The sequence below is a fragment of the Dipodomys merriami genome, unplaced genomic scaffold (genome assembly GCF_024711535.1).
Source record: "Dipodomys merriami isolate MVZ:Mamm:240054 unplaced genomic scaffold, mDipMer1.0.p SCAF_19, whole genome shotgun sequence".
NCBI classification, from domain to species: domain Eukaryota; kingdom Metazoa; phylum Chordata; class Mammalia; order Rodentia; family Heteromyidae; genus Dipodomys; species Dipodomys merriami.
In genome coordinates, this window is record NW_027203270.1 from 8,467,526 (window position 1) to 8,487,456 (window position 19,931).

Genomic DNA, 19,931 nt, shown 5'->3' on the forward strand with positions numbered 1-19,931 from the left:
CCTTATTCATTTGTACTTGGCTGAATCTAAGAAGTGGATGTTGTTAGCCCAGCTGAGGTTGACCTCAGCATGAAACAGAACTAAGAGGTGTTGGACTACCTGCAGTTCTTTAATGAGGGACCTGGACCCAGCCCAGGTCTGGGGGAAGAGGAAGCCTAGCAGCTGTGGGCAGTGGCTGAGCCTGGCCTGGCCTGAGATGTCTGTCAGGGAGTGAGACTCCCATCTATCTAGCTTTGGCCCCAGCCCAGGAGTGAGAATCCCAGATCCCTGCCTCCAGGCCATGCTCTGGGCTGACAGGGTAATCAGTGGTTCTCTGGCATGGTGCTAGTGGTACATCTCATGATTTTGGTCCCTGAGGGCCCTGGGCCAAGGCTGATGGCAAGATGATGGGTGTCCTGGGCCCTCCCCTTAGTAAGGAAATAGGTATTCCAGATCCTCCAGCCTTCGCATGTCCTCCAGCCCAATGGACACTGTTCTTCGCTGAGGTTCCTTGCGCTGCACGGTGATCTGGATGGGGTTGCACTCAGGGAAGCTGTTGAAGTCAGTGGCCACAGTTGCAAACTGAAGTGAGAAAAGAAAACCCCTCAGAACACCTTCCTACCCTGCGTCTGGCTCTCTTCACCATCTGTCTCCCCCATTTTGTCTGCAAAGTACCATCTTGGCCCTATCCTACATAGCACCTGGCAGGAAATAGATCCAAAGAGGCATGACACAAACCCCAGCTGTGTCCAGGACTGCCACCCCCACCTGGCAGTTCCTGGACATTGAGTAAGAGTTCAGACCAGGTGCTTTGTAGTGTGAATATTGTCGAACTTCTTGGTGGGCCCCAGGTGTGTCTTAATTCTTAAATCTCCAGGTTGTAGCATAGTTAATGCCTGTTGGCCCTGACAGGAAGGCTACCAGGGACATGGGTGTGGGGGGGGGAGGAGTTCCCTGGGTCAGATCTCTCCCTGACACCTGCCTCCCCAGCTCACCTTGTAGGGCTTGCACCACTTCCCCACCCCAGCTGTGTTGGCTGCACGGACAGTGAGGCAGTAACTCGTATTAGGCTTCAGCTCCATCAGCTTGACCGTGGTACCCAAGATCTTGTTGAAGATCCATGGACGGTTCTTGCCCTTGGATGATGACTCTTCTTTTTTCTTGGTCATCTCCTGTAACAGGACCTGGTAGAAACTGACCTGCTGTTTGCCCAAGGAATAGGTCCAGGAAATCTAGGGGAGGAGAGAGCCGGAGGCTTCCTCAGACCTGGCCTGTCCTGACCAGAGTCACAATGCCCCTCCCATGCCCATCCCACCTGGAGCTCAGGCATGTTTGAAAGAAGGCACACTGTGTGCAGACACCTGCCCTGAAGGTCCAAGTTCCAAACCCCAAGCTTTTATACCCACAACAGTGGTTTCCCAGGCTGCCTAAGCACCTTGGAATTTTCACAATACTGCAGATTCCTGAGCCTGCTGTCTTCTGTCTGAACTCCCATTTCCAGTTTCTCCTTCCTCTAAATCAACCTTCCTCCTTTCCTTCCTTCCTTCCTTCTTCCATCCCCCTTCCCTCCCTCCTTTCCTTTCCATCACTGACACTTGAGCCCAGGGCTTTTTTTCCACAAAGCTGGTGCTGTCACTTGAGCTACACCTCCTGTTCCAGCTTTTTGATAGTTAATCAGAAATGAGTCTCAGATTTGTCTGCCTGGGCTAGTTTCAAACCTTGACCCTCAGATCTCAGCCTACTGAGTAACTAGGATTATAGATGGGAGCCACTGGGATCTGAGTGGGAATTTAAATCTCTAATGAGTTGGCATTTGACAGATACTGAGGCTGTCCAGCTGGAGACCACAGTTGTGTGGCCTATCCAACAATGGAGCTTCTAGAGTTACTTTCCTAAACTGCAAGTCAAATTACCTCTACCAGGCCTGGGGATGTAGCTCAGTGATAGGCCCTTGCCTAGCTGGTGCTCTGAAGCCCTAGGTTCCATCCCTGCACTAGGGAAAAACCAAACAAAAAACAACTATGTCTATTGACATAGATAGCCTCTTGACACACAATGCTGTGTTCAAAGATGTACCTTACTGCTTACAGAAAAGCCCAATGTTGGAAGGCCACCGGGAAATAACTACATACTAACTTCTTCCGTGTCCTGCCCTCCATCCTCCAGGACACTGCTCCTGAACATGTGGATCCCCAAAGTACCACTTCAGTATCACCCAGGAACTTGTTGACACTGCACATTCCCAGGCTACCTCCAGACCCTTTAGGGAGGAGGCCCAGGAAGGTAGATTTCAATCTGTAAGAATACAGTAGGCAGTGTGAGAAAGTCCATCTTCTGCCCTTCCAGTGGTAAGCCTTTCCTGGGTCAGCTATCCAGGGAATTTTCCTCTATCTCTAGATGTTTAGATCCTACCTCTGGATCCCAGCTCAAAGTTACTAAAAAGCCTCCATGCTCATTCCTGAAGCTAGAACTAATCTTTCCTTTCCCTCTGATACCCTAATGAATCTCCCCTATCTGATTCTCCCTCACGGACCCGGAAAGCTCTGAGCCCCTTTCTGTCTGGCACTGGAGTTCTCTACAGGCGTGCCCTCCCTCGCTCCCTTCCTAAACCATGACCTTGAGATCGGGCTGCAGGGCTAGCATCTTCACACTCCCCACTCAGCTCGCCGCTGACACAGCTTTGGCCAGATGCACACCAGCGGCGGCAGGGAAACGCACCACAGCTGTAGAGTCGCTGACGGTGTGCTCACAGATGAAAGGGGCCTCTGGCACGTCCAGGACCACAGAGGATTCAGAGCGTGTTGAGGATGTGTCTGAGTCCAGCGCAGGGTTGTCAAGATCCAGCAGACCCTTGGTGGCCATTTGGGACTTGGATGAGCTGGGGCAGAGAGCCAGTTCTCCTTTATCTGTGCTCTTGATCATTGTGGTAAAACTGAGCTTGTTCAGCTCACCCTCCAGCATCCCTGCGAAGAAGCTGCTGTTGGGTTGTGTCACGGCCAATTTGATGGGATTCAACAAGGTGGATGAGATGGGGGATATGCTGGTGTCGTCGGAGCTGCACTCAGAATCCTCCAATGGCATTGTCTTCCTGGATCAGGAGGGAGAGGGTGGTGGGATGAGCTGAAGGCTGCTGCCCAAACCCATCCAACCTGAGTACTGTACTCCAAGCTCACCTGGGGTCTGCCTCATCCAAACCTATCCAGGTCAGTCGCAGACTGCAATCCTTTTACCTACACTTTCTGTGTAACTGCAGATGGGTACCACCACGTCCCCTTGTTGGTTGAGATGGGAATCTTGTTAACTTTTTTGTCCAGGCTGGCCTAGAACCTCCTAATCTTGGCCTTCTAAGATTATAGGCATGTGTGTACCACCATACCTGGCTGAGAAAGGGGCATTTTTCCCTCCAGTCCCCTCAGCTTGAACTCTTGGCCTAGGTGCTGAGCCTCTTTGTGCTTAAGGCTAGCGCTCTACAGTTGAACCACAGTGCCACTTCCAGTTTTTGAGTAGTTTATTGGAGACAAGAGTCTCACAGAGACTGTTCTACCTGGGCCTGCTTCAAACCGCAGTACCCAGTTCTCAGCCTCCTGAGTAGATAGGATTATAGGCTTGAGCAGAAGCTGCATTTTTAATAAGATCTTTAAATGGACTTTGATGTGGATGTTCTGAGAGTCACAATTTGAGAGGCTACTAAAACTTTTAAGTTATCCTTCCAAAGAGGGGTGCAAATGCCCCAGGAATGTGGAATAATATCTACAAATATCTAAGTAATGAACAGTATTTACCATTTAATGTTTAATGTAATTTATGTTTGCACTTTAATAACACATAACAATACACAGCATGTAAATTGAATTGTAGATTATATAAAATATATGTAAATATATGATTTAATATATAATTATGTATATATAATTTAATTGTCTAGTTTATATACAATATGTTTATCAGATGAATGCTCAAAATTTTTTTATTCCATTCTGGTTTTTTTGTAATTATGAAACATCTTAGATCTACACACCAAGAGTAATATATTAAGCTTCTATTTACTGCTCCTGCTGCTTCAGAAATAAAACCCACTTAGCATAGCTTGACCCCTCTGGACATTTCTCTTCTTTGCCACAACAAACATCCTCCCTTCAGCGGTAATAGAGTGTTTTAAATTTTTCTATTCATCATTCACTGTGTTTCTTTTTATGTCTGTTACATATGTATGTTAAGCCTAGACAAGATCTATTGTTTTGTGTGGCTTCAGACAATCCATAAATAAAAGGTATTATCCAGTACATCTCCATCTGCGGCTTGCTTCTTGTCTCTCATTGTTGTTCTGATTCATCTATATTGACATATCTAGCACTAGTTCTGTCAGGGTTTCACCATTTTAACTACTTTATATTTTTCCTTTGCATGAACTTACTGTTGCAAAGAAAAAAATGCACACAATTTTCCCACTATTTAAACATTTTACACAGATGAGGCACATCAATACAATTCTTTTTTTTTGGGGGGGGGGTCCAGTCATGGGGCCTGAACTCTGGGCCTGGGCGCTGTCCCTCAGCTCTTCAGCTCAAGGCTAGCACTCTACCACTTGAGCCACAGCGCCACTTTCCGGCTTTTTTCTTTTTGCTTATATGGTGCTGGGGAATTGAACCCAGGGCCTCAGGCATGTAAGGCAAGTGCTCTACCATTGAGCCACCTTCCCAGCCCCAAAACAATTCTTTTTTTAAAAAAATAAAAATTTGATGCAAAGGAAGAAATGCTTAGTCCAAGGCCAGTTGCTATATGCTTACATCCACACACAACTGAAATGTCTCAGAGGGCTAGGCACTGGTGGCTCACATCTGTAATACCATTTACTCAGGAGGCTGAAATCTGAGGATGTTAGTTTGCAGCCAGATTGGGCAGAAAAGACCTCAAACCTCAATCTCAATTGTGTTAAATTGTATCTCTGAGGGGCTGGGAAGGTGGCTCAGTGGTAGAACACTTGCCTTGCATGCTTGAGGCCCTGGGTTCGATTCCTCAGCACCACATAAGCAAAAAGCCAGAAGTGGCGCTGTGGCTCAAGTGGTAGAGCGCTAGCCTTGAGCTGAAGAGCTGAGGGACAGTGCCCAGGCCCAGAGTTCAGGCCCCATGACTGGACCCAAAAAACAAACAAAATTGTATCTCTGAGATACAGATTGCTCATGTTTTGTCTCACATGTGGAAGTTAGTTCTAAAATACAAACCTATATGATATATACAGGGCTGTATGCATATACAAACAAACTGACTGAAGGACAGTATACTTAGAGGAGAAGTTCAAGGGTATAACTCATTTGAATACCAGGAAGCTGAAACATTCTGAGGGGAGGACAAGGGAGAGATGGACACAGGAATGTAAGGAAGAAGGGAGATCAAATGCAGTCGTTATATTCAATGTACACTATGTAAAAACACTGAACTATGTAACTGAGGGTTGGGATGGGGGAGCAGGGGGACAGCAATGAAAGGGTGATATTGATCAATAAGCATTGTACTACTCATAACCTGAGGTCTGGAATTGAAACCCCTTTATACAACTACCTGACAAAGATAATTTTAAAAAGAAACTCTCTCCCTAATTCCCTAAGGTCTCCTGATATTGGCAGCCCACGCGGTCTAAGAACTGATTTGGGAGTACACCACAGGTCCAACCTGTACACCTGTTCCTCCCGGAGAGTACAGAGGGTATTTTAAGACCCTCCTCCAAGCCTTTCTCCCTAGCCCCAACCCCTTGGCTCCAGCCTTAGAAAGGAGGGAGGGACTACACTTTATTTGTATCTTACTCGAAATTGATGTTATCTTGCTCCAATAAGTTAACCAAACTGCCTCTTGAGGAAAGCGGGAGTCCTTTGGTAGCGACGGTCCGTTTCATGAACTTGGGATTTGGAAAGGGTTTTGGCAGTTCTAGTGCATTTACGACATTGAGGGTTTCCTTCTTCATTTTGGCCTCCTCCCCATCCCCCACTTTATAGAGCGCCTCGGATGCCATCTGCTTTGTTGGGGACCACAGCCTTCAGCATGCAGGACAACCCAGCTGACAGGAAGCAGAAAGAAACTGTGGGGGCAGCGGGCCCACCCTTAGTTTGGGTGGGATGGGGGTGCAATGAGCTGACTTCATAATCATCAGTGTAACAATTAGAGGCAAGACTCACCTTGATTTGAGCTGGCTAATGCACCTGAAGCTATCAAATGCCAGGGTATTGGGTGAGGTAGAGCCAAGGAACACAATGCACTGCTCCTTAGGCCTCTTCTAGGGCTACAGCTGCCCCCGAGGACCTCTACGTACTTCACACCTGTGCTCTTCTCAGCTGCCCTAAGATGATGAGCAGAAGGGTGAGAAAACTACACCTGGCAGAGGGAGGCAGCTCTGGAAAGGCCCTGCACAAGGGAGGCTTCGTCTGTAGCTCCTGAGGCTCTGTGTCCTGATGCTGTCAGCAGTAAAGCTCACTATGTCCAGCCAGGTGGGTGGTGGAGAAACACAGGTGGTAGGTAGCTGAGTGCTTTTAGCTCACTTAGGGCTAGGTTTGCAGCTGGCATTCATTCTAAATGGGCCACACCCTCACTCCAAAGTAAGCTCAAATTCTTGAGTGATAATGGTAGGAACTGTAGAAGGATTTTTTAAATGGGCCAGACATTATTGTTGTTCTCAAGGAAACTCATATAGGAGAAAAAGATAGGCCCTTACTTCCAGGGATGGAGAGAAAGAGGACTCCTTTTTTTTTTTTTTTTTTTTAATTTGCCTCTGTTTTTACTCTCAATTAACTTTTTAATATTTTTTATTGTTATCATGAAGGTGATATACAGAAGGGTTACAGTTACATAAGTCAGGTAATGTGTACAATTTTTTTTAGAACAATCTCACCTCTTTCCTCACTTCCTGTTTATCCTTCTCATTGATCTACAAGCTGTGGTGTCCAGCGAGTACCACTGCTGCAGTTGTTCACCCTTTGTCAGAAGGGGACTCTTCAAACGTCACTGGCTCTGTACTCAGTGAATTTTGTTTTTGTTTTTGCAGTGGGGATTGAAGCCAAGGCCTTCTCATTACACCTTGAGCCATGCTGCTAGAGTTAATGTATTTTGTTTTTGAGATAGGGGCTGGCTGTTTTACTGCTACCTTCCCTTTCCAAGAGCTGACCTCCAACTCTGTCCTCTAGTCTCAGTCTCTGCCTCCTCCAGAGTAGCTTGGATTTCAGGCTTGTACCAGGCCCAGCTTGGATGTATATTTGAAACCCAGTTGTCCCTCTGTGTAACTTTTGGCAAGTGACTTAGCTTTACATAGATTCAGTTTCCACACCTATCAAATATGGATGCAAATAGTATCTTGGACTATATTGTTTGTGAAGTCATTTCTTCCCGCAGATGTTGCAAGGGACACTTCCAAATAGCAAATTATATTTGCACGTGTTTACTGCATCTTGGCACCTGTCATATAACCTGGAATTACGTGACTTACGATTCTGTGGTAGAGACTGTCTCCCTTCCTTCTTAATTTATTATCCCCAGGGTTGGGGTAGGGGGCTGACCCACAGCCCATTCACTGGAAAGATGTCTTTTGAGGAAAGAGGTGAAGAAGAGCGATCATGGGCGCATGTGCGAGGAGACGCGAGGGCGTGGCCTCGGGGTGGGGGGGGGAGGCGGGAAAGGTGTCCCCGGGCGGGGCGGGGCTTCCAGGGCAAGGGGCGTGGCTTGAAGCTGGGCGAGCGGGGCGCCGCTGTTCCACCGGCATTGTCGGCAGAGGGCGCTGCAGGCCAAGCCGACGCGGCGCGCGCGAACCCGGAACCAGGAAGTGGCGGCGCGGCTTGTGCAGGCGAGCGCCGAGCGGCCGGCGCGCCGAGTCCTCACCTGAAAGAAGAGTCTGGAAAGGGGGGGGGGGGGCGGATGCACAAGTGACCGGCGGTCCCGGCAGCCCCAGGGGCCATGGGGGTGCTCAGGGCGGGACTGTGCCCGGGCCTCACGGAGGAGATGGTCCAGCTGCTGAGGAGCGGCGGGGTCAAGACAGGTGACACAGCCTGGGCGCCCCCCCCCTCCCGTCATCCGGGGCCCAGCGGCGCCCTGGCCGGACGCCTTCCCTCCCCTGCCAGCCCTGGAGCGGCTGGGGGAGGCTGGGAGCGAGCGGGAGCCCAGCGATGGGGGAGGGCAGGCCCACAGGAGGAGGCCCTACTGTGTGCTGGGCGTCCCGAACCTGCTGGCTCCAGGTAGAATGGACACCCTAGTTCAGAAGAGGCAAACCCAGGCGCGGGAAGCCCAGGCCGTGCCACCGGCCTGCTGGTCAGCTTGTACGTGTGTTTTGTTCTCAGTGATGGACCTGGCTGCTGCAAACCTAGAGGAGGTGGCCCAGAAGTGTAGCCTGTCTTACAAGGTGAGCTCATGGTCCGTGATCGATTGGCGTTCCCCTTCCCCTCAAGTCCTGTCCCTGACCCTCTGGGAGTCTAGAGTTCCCTGAGGTTGGTCAAGGAGAGCCACCTGAGATCCAGGATGGGTGGGCAGAGGAAACGGTCGACATCTGAGCTTGAGTGCCCACCCCTTTGGCAGGCCCTGGTCGCCCTGAGGCGGGTGCTTCTGGCCCAGTTCTCAGCTTTCCCCTTGAATGGTGCTGACCTCTATGAGGAACTGAAGACCTCCACTGCCATCCTGCCCACTGGCATTGAAAGGTTAGACCTATGTGTTTGGGGCATGAGAAAGACTTTCTGGACCAATGGGAAGGAGAACCTTGGGACTTCTGAGCTGTCTTACCTTATAACAGTAACACCCTGGGTAGGGATGCACAGCCTCTGCACTCTTGGTTCTTTCGGAGGAGTAATTGTGGAGGTGGCGTTGCTCTGTCCATCTAGCCACACATTAGGTATCAGAATCACCTCCCCTACTCCCAACTGAGAAAATACTACTACTACTACTACTACTACTACTACTACTGTCCTCTAACTCAAACCAGGCACTGGAGGCTCACATGTATAATTCATGAGGTTGAGATCTGAGGATCATGGTTCAAAGCCAGTCCCGGCAGGAAAAGTCTGTGAGACTTTTTTTTTGCCGTCATGAGGCCTGAACTCAGGGCCTGGGCGCTGTCCCTCAGCTCTTCAGCTCAAGGTTAGCGCTCTACACTTGAGCCACAGTGCCACTTCTGACCTTTTCTGCTTATGTGGTGCTGAGGAATGGAACTCAGGGCCTCATGCATGCAAGGCAAGCACTCTACCCCTGAGCCACCTTCCCAGCCCCATCTGTGAGACTCTCATCTCCAATTAACCACCAAAAAATCTGGAATTGGAGGTGTGGTTCAAGTGAAAAAGGTAAAGGACAGCACCCTACCTTGAGTTCAAATACCAGTACACACACACACACACACACACACACACACACACGTGAAAAAGGTAAAGGACAGCACCCTACCCTGAGTTCAAATACCAGTACACACACACACACACACACACACACACACACACACACACACACACACACACACACACACACACACACACACACACACACACACACACACACACACACACACACACACACACACACACACACACACACCTAACACCAGATGTCAGTAGTATTGCAGCCTTCCGTGACGCTTCAGGATAGAGTGAGCAAGAACAGGGCAGGGGTTTCCTGACTGTAGGTTATGTGTAGTCTCTCCTCAGCCACTGCTCATTCGAGCTTGTTAGGCTCCCTTGCATTTAGCCCTAGAAGAGTAAGTGGCAGAGGTGTGGCTTGCACCCTAGCCATGTGAACCCAGAACCTGGTGCCTTCATTATATTTGTGTACCAGCAGGCTCCCTGAATGGAGCCCTTAAATTATACCACGTTGTTTGGGATGGAAAGAGCTGGAAGACAACTGGTGTTTTCTAGCCAAGTGAGTCTGACCTTTCTCCTGGCCTGTTTGTGCAGAGTATGATGAATATTGCTGCCATCACAGAGGTCTTTGGATCTGTGTTGCCCTGGCTGCTTCTCTAACACGTTCTCTTGGAGAGGTTCACACAGCATAGTGCTTGCTTTCACTGGTTGGGAGCCTTGAGTTTCTAATACTGGGATCTCAGTGTGAGCCCCTAGCTTTGTCCAGCAAACCTTAGAGTGCCTACTGGGTGTCAAATGAGCGGATAGTGTGTCCTCCAGTGAGGCAAGGCCCTTGCCCTTAGTATGACATTTCATGGGCCTACGAGATAGCAAGTAAATAGGGGAGCTGTGTAGGCACTCAGGAAGGCTGCACCAAGAGGAAGGAATTAACAGGAAGCAGTTAGCTTTGGGGCTTGGGAAGAAAGGGAATGGACCTTGCAGCTGTGGGTCACTGCAGGGAGATCACACGCTGGAAAGACCTAAAAGTTGTGGTCTTGACATTGAGGGACCTGTGGACTTTTATGTGGTGCTTGCCATGAATCAGGCTCTGTGCTCAGTGCTTCTCAGTATGTGATTTTCTTTGTTCTTCCTGACCCCTAAGGAGTAAGCACATTGCTGTTGGAACTCAGGGTAAGTGACTTGCTCAAGACATTGCAACTAGTAAATAAAGACCAGACACTTGAGGTCAGGGCCAAGAACTGAACTCTTTTAGTTTTTTTTTTTTTTTGCCAGTCCTGGGGCTTGAACTCAGGGCCTGAGCACTGTCCCTAAGCTTCTTTTGTTCAAGGCTAGCACTCTACCACTTGAGCCACAGTGCCACTTACAGCTTTTTCTGTTTATGTAGCACTGAGGAATTGAACCCAGGGCTTCATGCATGCTTGGCAAGCACTCTACCACTAAGCCACAATCACAGCCCAAGAACTGAACTCTTAACTTTAACTTGCCAACCCTGCTTCTTCTTTCAAGGTGGGATGCTATCAAGAAAGTAGCATTTAGGGAAGTGGGGTAAAAAAGTGCAGGACAGATGGGAAGAGAAAGGGCAAGGTGGAGCTGGTGTGGGTCTAAACTAGGGCAAGTGAGAGTGGGAGAGGTTGAAGAAGAAATGTGACAAGAGCTGGGTGCTGATGGCTCATGCCTGTAATCCTAGCTACTCAGGAGGCTGAGATCTGAGAATTGAGGTTCGAAGCCAACTCAGGGAAGGGAAATCTATGAGTCTCTTCACTAAACTACCAGAAAAGCCAGACATGGAGCTGGGGCTTACGTGCTAGAATGCTAACCTTGAGCAAAACAGCTAAGAAAAAATACCTCAGTTCAATCCCTAGTATGAGCACCAAAAAAAAAGGGGGGGGGAGAAAGAGAAGGAAGGGGGGAGGAGGAGAAAAGGAGAGAGGGAGGGAAGAAGAGGGGGAGGAGGAAGAAGGAAGAAGGAGAAGGAAAAGGAGAAGTGAAAACTGTTCTATTACTCATTTCTTTAGCAAATGTCTCCTGGGTTTTAGGCCTGGTGCTAGTACTAGAGATGTATCAGGGATGCGGCCTGGTCCTTGCCCCAGGGTGCTTTAATTAGATGAGGGAGACAGACAAAAAACAAGCAAATAAAAAAAATAATTACAAACTCCCAGAACTAATAAGAGAGTTCAGCAAAATTGCAGGATACCAGATTAACACATAAAAATCAATTGCATTTCCATGTGCTCTCAGCAAATACATGGACCCTGAGATGAAAAGCACAAAGCCTTTTACAGTTGCTCCAAAGCAAATAAATACTTGGTGTGTCTGACAAAGCACATACATGTAGGGATTGTATGCTGAAAGCGAACCAGCGCTGATAGACAAGGTAAAAAGGGTTCAGAGGGGCTAGGAATGTGGCTTAGTGGTGGAGTGCTTGCCTAGCATGCATGGAGCCCTGGGTTTGATTCCTCAGTACCACATAAACAGAAAAAAGAAGTGGCATTGTGGCTCAAGTGGTAGAGTGTTAGCCTTGAGCACAGAGAGGCTCAGGGATAATGCCCAGGCCCTCAGCTTCTGAGTTGCCCCAGGACTGGCAAAAAAAAAAGGACCAAGATGCAGAGGCACACTGTGAATTGGAAAGTCTACCTAGCAAGTGTCCATTCCTCCCCAGTGATCCATAGGTTTAATGCAATTTCTATCACAGACCTGGCAAGAGTTTTATAGATACTTTGATAGCTCTATAAAAACACCAGTACCTAGAATGTTGAACATGATTTTGCAGGAGGATAAAGTTGGATGGATCAACTCTACCAAACATTAAGGCATACTGTACAGCTATAATAATCAGATGAATATGAGTGAGAAATATACCTCTGAAGTAGGTTCACAGCTGATGTGTTGTGTTGTTGTTGTTTTGAACTCAGGACCTGTGTTTGCTAGTCAAGCACTCAACTGTTTGAACCCTGACCCCGGTCCTTTTTTCTTTAGTTTGTTTTTAATATGGTCTTATACTTTTGCCTAGATGAGCCTTGGGCCTTAATTCTCTTATCTCTACCTCTAGAATAGCTAGGATTGTAGGTGTGACTGCCCACCAGGCTTATTTTTTGGTGGAATTCATTCACATTTTTCCTGAGCTGGCCTCTAAGACAATCTTCCTATTTTTGTATCTGGGGTTTCAGGTATGTGCCACCAGGCAAGTCCTTGTACAGCTGAGTTTTGACAAAGTTACAAGAAGCTAGGGAGATGGGGCTGGGGGTTTAGCCCAGCAGAAGGGCGCCCGCCTGGCATGCACAAGACCCTGGGTTCGGTTCTCAGCCCTGGAAAAAAAAAACATATAAAGCTACAAGAAGCTAGGGAGAAAAATAGTTGGTTTTTTTTTTTTTTTTTTTTTTTGAGCAAATAGTGGACAGGACATGCACAAATATTAAACCTAGCTAGGCTCTGGTGGCTCATGCCTGTAATCCTAGCTACTCAGGAGGCTGATTTCTGAGGATCCTGGTTTGAAGCCAGTCTGGGCAGGAAAGTCCATGAGACTTGAATTACTAAAACTCCAGAAGTGGAGCTGCGGCTCAAATGGTAGAGCACCAGCGTGGAGCAGAAAAGCTAAGAGACAGCACCCAGGCTGAGTTCAAGCCCTTTACCAGTGTGTGTGTGCTCTCTCTCTCTCTCTCTCTCTCTCTCTCTCTCTCTCTCACACACACACACACACACACACACACACACACACACACATCAGTAAATAAATAAATAACAAGTTATGGGCTGGGAATGTGACTTAGTGGTAGAGTGCTCAACTTGCATGCATGAAGCTCTAGGTTCAATTCCTCAACACCACATAAACAGTAAAAGCTGTAAGTGGCACTGTGGCTTAAGGGATAGAGTGCTAGCCTTGAGCAAAAGAAGATCAGGGACACTATACCGGCTCTGAGTTCAAGCCCTAGGACTGGCAAAAACAAAAAACAAAACACAAGTTTTGGGAAATACTAGTAAGTAAACCCATCAGGGCCTTGTATATGCTCAGTAAGCACTCTACACTGAGCTACACCCCCAGCCCAGCTCAGGAAGGCCTTGAATTTGCACACCTCCTCCCTCGGCTTCCCCAGTGCTGGGATTATTGATTTCAGTATATACTGTGATGTGCTTTCCTTCTCTCTTCCTCCCCAATGCCCGGGTTGATGGTCTTTCTGCTTCTGCCATCAGCCTGGACAAGCTGCTTGATGCTGGTCTCTATACTGGAGAAGTGACTGAAGTTGTAGGAGGCCCGGGTAGTGGCAAAACCCAGGTATGGGAGGGTAGCCCCAGGAGGATTGGGGGAGGTGGGTGTATAACACTCCATCCCCCAAGGGGCTCCTGTGTCCCATGGGTTCACTGGTCAACAGAGATGAGCTGGGTCACTGGAAGCTGGGCAGGATATGGTCGCAGCTCCTATGGGACCCCCACCTCCGGGATCAGGCTCACTTAGTACCCTGATCTCTTTCTAGCTCTGTCTTTGTGTGGCTGCAAATGTGGCCCACAGCCTGAAGCAGAGTGTCCTGTACATTGATTCCAGTGGAGGACTGACAGCCTCTCGCCTCCTCCAGCTACTGCAGGCTAGAACCCAGGACGAGGAAGAACAGGTAAGAGGTGGGACGACTGGATTCCTTTAAGAAGCGGACACTATAGGCAGGACCCTGACATCCCTGTGAGAATCTGGGCCATCTGAGTGGGTTCTTGCTTTGAAACCTGCAGTTCTGCTGATGGTCCTGCATCCCTTGCAACTCTGTCCCCCCCGACCCCCCAAGCCAACATCCTCTCTGTATCCTCTTCAGCATCTACCCCAGGATCCCTGTTGCATCCTCCCAGATCCCCTCTGTAACCCCCCTGCATCCCTCCCTGTATCCCCCCTGCATCCTGCCCAGCTAGTGCTGTCATCACCCACATGGCCCTCCCAGGACTTACTGATCAATTCTATTTCTCTTTCTCACTGAGTTTTAAGTATCATGTGTATGTGTGTGTGTATGTGTGCACGCGTATGTGCGTGCACACGCGCACGTGCATGTGCTCTAATACTGAGGCTTGAACTCAGGGCCTTGAGCACTTCCGTAGCTTTTTCACTCAAGGTTGGCACTTACCACTTGAGCTATATCTCCACTTCTGGCTTTTTGCTGGTTAATTATAGATAAGAGATCATGGACTTTTTTGTGTGTGTTGGTGTTGGGGCATGGGCACTGTCCCTGAGCTGTTATTTGTTTCTGCTTTTGTTGTTTTTTTTTTAGCTCAAGTCTAGCACTATTACCACTTTGAGCCATAGCTCTGCTACTGTTTTTTTGTTTTTGTTTTTTGTTTTTTTTTTTTTTAGGTGGAGATAAGAGTCTCACAGACCTCCCTGCACAGACTGGCTTTGAACTGTGATCCCTCAGCTCTCAGTCATGATCTTCAGATCTCAGACTCCTGAGTAGCTAAGATTACAGTGCTTGATTCTCATGGACTTTTCTGCTCAGACTGGCTTAGATCTCAGCCTCTTGAGTAGCAAGGATTAAGGTTTGAGCCACTGGTGCCCAGCTGAATTTCAGATTCAGTATCTTACAGTTCAGTAGCCAGGCAGCTGTGGCTGAGATCCAGCCCAGAGACAAAGCCTGTTTGCATTGCATTCAAGTGTCTCTTCCCATCCTCAGCCTTGCGGTTTCTCTTCATTGCTTCTTTAACCATCTTCTGTTTCCCTCTGTAACCTCTCAGGCAGCAGCTCTCCAGAGGATCCAGGTGGCTCATGCATTTGACATCTTCCAGGTGCTAGATGTCCTACAGGACCTGCGGGGTACAGTGGCCCAGCAGGTAAGCCTGCTGTCTGTCCCTCCTTGCTTTGCCTACCTGGCCAGTTACTGTCAATCTGTGGGCATATGGACTATGATGTATGTTATTGGCAAATGCAGATGTGCATTCTGGTGACCAGCTGTGCTTGCCATTTCCAAGGTAGAATTCCTGAGTGCCCCATTTTGCTCATCACTATTTACATGTCTACCATTCCCACTAAACATGGAGCTCATTAAGTATAAGAATCGTGTTGTATTGTATCCACCTTTGCATTCCTTCCTAAAATGAATTAGGAGTACTTTCAGCTGCATGTAATAGAGTCTGTCTGACAGAGACTTGAACCTTAAGAATAGGACTCATGAGACTGGCAAGTGCTCAATATTAGGGCACTAGGTTGTGAGTCTGGTTTCTTGTTCTTTTTCTCATGATTGCAAAGTGGCTGCTGTAGCTCCAAGCATCTTGCCTTCATACATGCACATATTCTCCATATTCAGGTCACTGAGAGACAGATCATTCTTTTCAGTACTTCTTCCCTTTTATCAGGGAAGAAAAACTATTCCCAGAGCCCACTAGTGGATGTCCCCTCCCCTGCTTATAACTAGTTGGAAAAGATTTGGAAAAATCCATGAGATTCCATCTTCAAAATAACCATCAAGACACTAGGCTGGAGGCATGGCTCAAGTGGTAGAGTGTCAGCCAGCAAGCAAGCTGAGCAATCATGAGACCTTGAGTTCAAACTTCAGTATTGGAGGAAAAAAGGAGAGGAGGGGGCTAGAGGTGTTGCTCAGCAGTAGAGAACCTGCTTAGTAAGTACAAGGACCTAAGTTCAAATCCCAGTATAACCCCACCCCCTAAAAAATGGTGCTTGGAGTAGAATTCTTGGCCTATGTATTTTAGGCAAGTACTTTATCACCACTCCTTCCTTCCTTCCTTCCTTCCTTCCTTCCTTCCTTCCTTCCTTCCTTCCTTCCTTTCTATTTATTTATTCTGTCTGTCTATCTTATACCAGGAGCTGGGCCTTCATTCTCTATAGTCAGGCAGTTTCTGTCCAGTACCTGAATATATTCAGAATCATGTTGACAATGAAAAGGTAAGAGAGTTGAACAGCATTTGGGTTGGTACTGAGCCACCCTGCTAGGTTCTTAAGACAGGGTTTGGTGCATCATTTATAGACTGCAAATTTGAAAAAAAAACAAACAAAAAACCTTTGACTAGTTTAGTCCATCTCAACCTTTTTCTCTTGCCTCAAAACATGACATGTTGCTATGAATATACCCAGGGTATTATATCAAGAAAGTGACTGGGTGCCAGTGGCTTATACCTGTAATTCTAGCTACTTGGGAGGCTGAGATCTGAGTATTGTAGCTTGAAGCCAACCTGAACAGGAAATTCCATGAGATTGTTATCTCAAGTTAACCAACAAAAAAGCTGGAAGTGAAACTGTGACTCAAGTGGCAGAGTGCCAGCCTTGAGCGGGAAAAAAAAAAAAAGCTAAGGGACAGCACCCAGGTTCTTAAGTTCATGCTCCTGCTTAGGCTGTCTTTAAACTGTCATCCTTAGATCTTGGCCTCCTGAGTAGCTAGGATTGTAATAGTGAGCCATTGACATTGGGTTTGTCCTGGAATTTAAATCCATTGTCCACCCACATGTTCCATTATGCATCTATGTTGCAATTCCACATGCAGCAGTGTCTGGGCTGAGAAGCTGTCTCTGATTACCCAGAAGAACAGGCTTGTCCTTTGTGCCCCATTGACTCAACCATACCTACTTCTTCCCTCCCCTCCAGGTGATAGGTTCTTCAGGGGCTGTGAAGGTGGTGGTTGTAGATTCAGTTGCAGCAGTGGTGGCCCCTCTTCTAGGAGGTCAGCAGAGGGAAGGTGAGTGATATGGCACAGCCTGAGGGGCGGGGGGAACCTTACCTCTCAGCCCTGTCCCTGGTCCTCTGCTGCCCTGCCCCTCTGTTCCTCCTACCCCAGGCTTGGCCCTGATGGTGCAGCTGGCCCAAGAGCTGAAGATCCTGGCCCGGGATCTCAACCTGGCTGTGGTGGTAAGAAGGCAGGCTTGGCCTATGGAGTTTACTTCTGATTACAGCTCTTTAGTTCCTTTCAGTGGCAGCTCAGAGCCCCAGTGTAGTCCTTTAGGAAAGGGGCATAGCCCAACTTCCCTGGGTCAGCTGGAGATCTGGACTTTGAGAGAAAGGATTGGATTAGCTAAGGGAATAGCTAAGACAATGTCTGGCTATTAAGACTGGTTTCTTGAGGTATAATATATGTAGACTCTACTTATTTGAAGTTTGATTAATTAAACCAGTTGGATTCAGTCTTGTTACTCTACTGAAAGTTTCCCAGGCTCAGGCAACTACTGATGTATTTCCTGTCCCAATATTTTCCTGTTTCAAGAGTTTCCTACAAGTACTTTTTTTTTTTTTTTGGTCGGTCATGGGGCTTGAACTCTGGGCCTGGGCGCTGTCCCTCAGCTCTTCAGCTCAAGGCGAGCGCTCTACCACTTGAGCTACAGCGCCACTTCCGGTTTTCTGGTGGTTTATTGGAGATAGGAGTCTCACGGTCTCTCCTGCCCGGGCTGGCTTTGAACCGCGATCCTCAGATCTCAGCCTCCTGAGTAGCTAGGATTACAGGCATGAGCCACCAGCGCCAGGCTCTTCTTTATGCTATTAGAGTGACCTTTTCTGCTTACGAAGAAAGCAGAGTTTTGTGTTACTTATTTTTTGTTGTTGTATATTTATTTTGCACATCCTGGGGTTTGAACTCAGAGCCTGAAAGTTGTCCTTGAGTCCTTTTGCTCAAGGCTAGTGCTCTACCACTTGAGCCACAACTCTACTACCAGCTTTGGACTCCTACAGACTTCCCTATTCAGCCTAGTTTTGAACTACAGTCCTCAGATCTCAGCCTCTTGAGTAGCTAGGATTATAGGCATGAGCCATCAGTTTCTACATCCACAGAAGCCATATTAATATTTTATCTCTAAAGTCTTTCCTCTATTAGCATATATACTTATCCTTTAAATCAATTTTCTAGCCAAACTAACCTTATTTAAACAAAAGAAACAACAACAAAAAAAAACCCTTACTATTTCTGTTTCCTGTGTTTTTTTGTTTTGTGTTTTTCACATCCTAGAGCTTGAACTCAGACCCTAGGTGCTATCCCTGAGCCTCTTTTGCTCAAGGCTACACTTGAGCCACAGCTCCACTTCTGGCTTTTTGGTGGTTTATTGGAGGTAAGTGTCTCATAGATTTTCCTGCCCAGGATGGCTTTGAACCATGATCCTCAGATTTCAGCCTCCTGAGTAGCTAGGCTTACAGGTATGAGCCACTGGTGCCTGGCTTTCCCATGTTCTTTATATAAGTTTTTGTTTGTTTGTTTTGTGCTGATACTGGAGTTTCGCAGGGCCTACTGCTCTTGCTTAGCTTTATTCACTCAAGGCAGGCACTCTATCATTTGAACTACAGCTCCAACTCTAGCGTTTTGCTAGTTAATTGGAGATTAATTAAATAATTAATTGCCCAGCTGGCTCTCAACTTTGATATTCAGATCTTAGCCTTCTGCTGTGGCTCAAGTGGTAGAGCACTAGCCTTGAGCTGAAGAGCTTAGGGACAGCACCCAGACCCAGAGTTCAATCCCCACAATCGACAAAGAAACAAAAAACAAAAAAACAGTAGGGTTGGGCATCAATGGCTCATGCCTATAATCCTAGCTACTCAGGAGGTTGAGATCTGAGGATTGTGGTTTGAAATCAGCCTAGGCAGGAAAGTCTGTGAGACTCTTCTCATTACTAACCACAAAAAGCTGGAAGTGGAGCTATGGCACAAATGGTAGAGTGCTAACCTTGAGCACAAAAGCTCAGGGACCATTGTCCAGAGTTCAAACCCCAGGATGAGGGAAAAAAAAGAGGATCAGTAGGAATTGTAAGCCTTTTCTGCAGGTGGCCAACCACTTGACCAGAGACAGGGACACTGGGAGGCTCAAACCTGCCCTTGGACGCTCCTGGAGCTTTGTTCCCAGCACCCGAATTCTCCTGGACATCACCGAAGGGGCCAGAGCATCAGGCAGCTGCCTGCGAACAGCATGTCTGACCAAGTCTCCCCGTCAGGTGAGCCAGCCCCGAGAGGTGCCAGTGGTTTCCCTGGAGGGTGGTTTCCATGCCCATGGATGTCTCACTGAATTTTTCCATGGTAAAACCCTGCCACAAAAGAGCCTACCCACTTGGGTTGCTTAGCTCAACTTACCTTATCTCCTATCTCTTTGTCTAGCCAACAGGATTCCAACAGGTGGTAGACATTGGGACATGGGGGTTCCAAGAGGAAAGCCTGGTGGTTCTGGGAGAGCAGACATGACTGGCACTGTTGATTGGAAAAGAGAGGCACTGAGGCTTCTCCTCTTCCCCCATCTTTTCCTTCCTGGAAAACTGCTGTCCACTGCTTCGTGGCACCTGGGACTGCAGAAGCTCTCAGGCTGACTGAAAAGACTCATTCTGGAAGTACATGGACCCACGGGCCGGGCAGGATGCTGCAGTTGGAAGCACCCAGCTGTGCTCCTTGGTGTCCTCCCTCTGAGTTTCCAGTGGAACTGATTGACCCTGGCCCAGGCATCTCTGAAGGACACTAATGATGAATGAACAGGTCTGAGCGTCACCCTCTGATCCTGTGTTCAGTCCTAGCACAGTGATTGAGCCAGGAAGCTAAACGGAGGGATTTGCCTTTGTTCCCTCCTTGTGTTTCTTTGTTGGCCTCTGTCTTTCCATCTGTAAGGTGGAGCTGTCTCTGAGTTAGCTTAGCTCTGTTTCTGAGTTACTGGGTAGGAATAATCTCATTAAATGCATACTTAGTCATGGATGTTTTGCTCT

General features: G+C 47.9%; 2 protein-coding genes across 3 annotated transcripts; one reads left to right on the forward strand and one right to left on the reverse strand.

The window, feature by feature from the left end:
• Window positions 1-106: 106 nt before the first annotated feature.
• Fndc8 (fibronectin type III domain containing 8) lies at window positions 107-6,030 on the reverse strand. Its single transcript, XM_070026747.1, has 4 exons — window positions 5,781-6,030; window positions 2,698-3,067; window positions 975-1,211; window positions 107-561 (listed from the first exon to the last, which is right to left on the reverse strand). The coding sequence occupies exons 1-4, from the start codon at window positions 5,984-5,986 to the stop codon at window positions 409-411; spliced, it is 966 nt and encodes a 321-aa protein (XP_069882848.1). The 5' UTR covers window positions 5,987-6,030; the 3' UTR covers window positions 107-408.
• A 282-nt stretch (window positions 6,031-6,312) lies between these two features.
• Window positions 6,313-19,916, forward strand: Rad51d (RAD51 paralog D). Of its 2 annotated transcripts, none has more exons than XM_070027192.1 (10): window positions 6,313-6,330; window positions 8,295-8,356; window positions 8,530-8,648; window positions 13,482-13,563; window positions 13,763-13,897; window positions 14,997-15,092; window positions 16,858-16,948; window positions 17,048-17,118; window positions 19,011-19,178; window positions 19,339-19,916. In XM_070027192.1, the coding sequence occupies exons 2-10, from the start codon at window positions 8,297-8,299 to the stop codon at window positions 19,420-19,422; spliced, it is 906 nt and encodes a 301-aa protein (XP_069883293.1). In that variant the 5' UTR covers window positions 6,313-6,330; window positions 8,295-8,296; the 3' UTR covers window positions 19,423-19,916. The 2 variants fall into 2 exon arrangements, with proteins under 2 accessions (XP_069883293.1, XP_069883292.1); XM_070027191.1 differs by lacking the exon at window positions 6,313-6,330 and adding an exon at window positions 7,857-7,996.
• The last annotated feature ends 15 nt before the right edge of the window (window positions 19,917-19,931 follow it).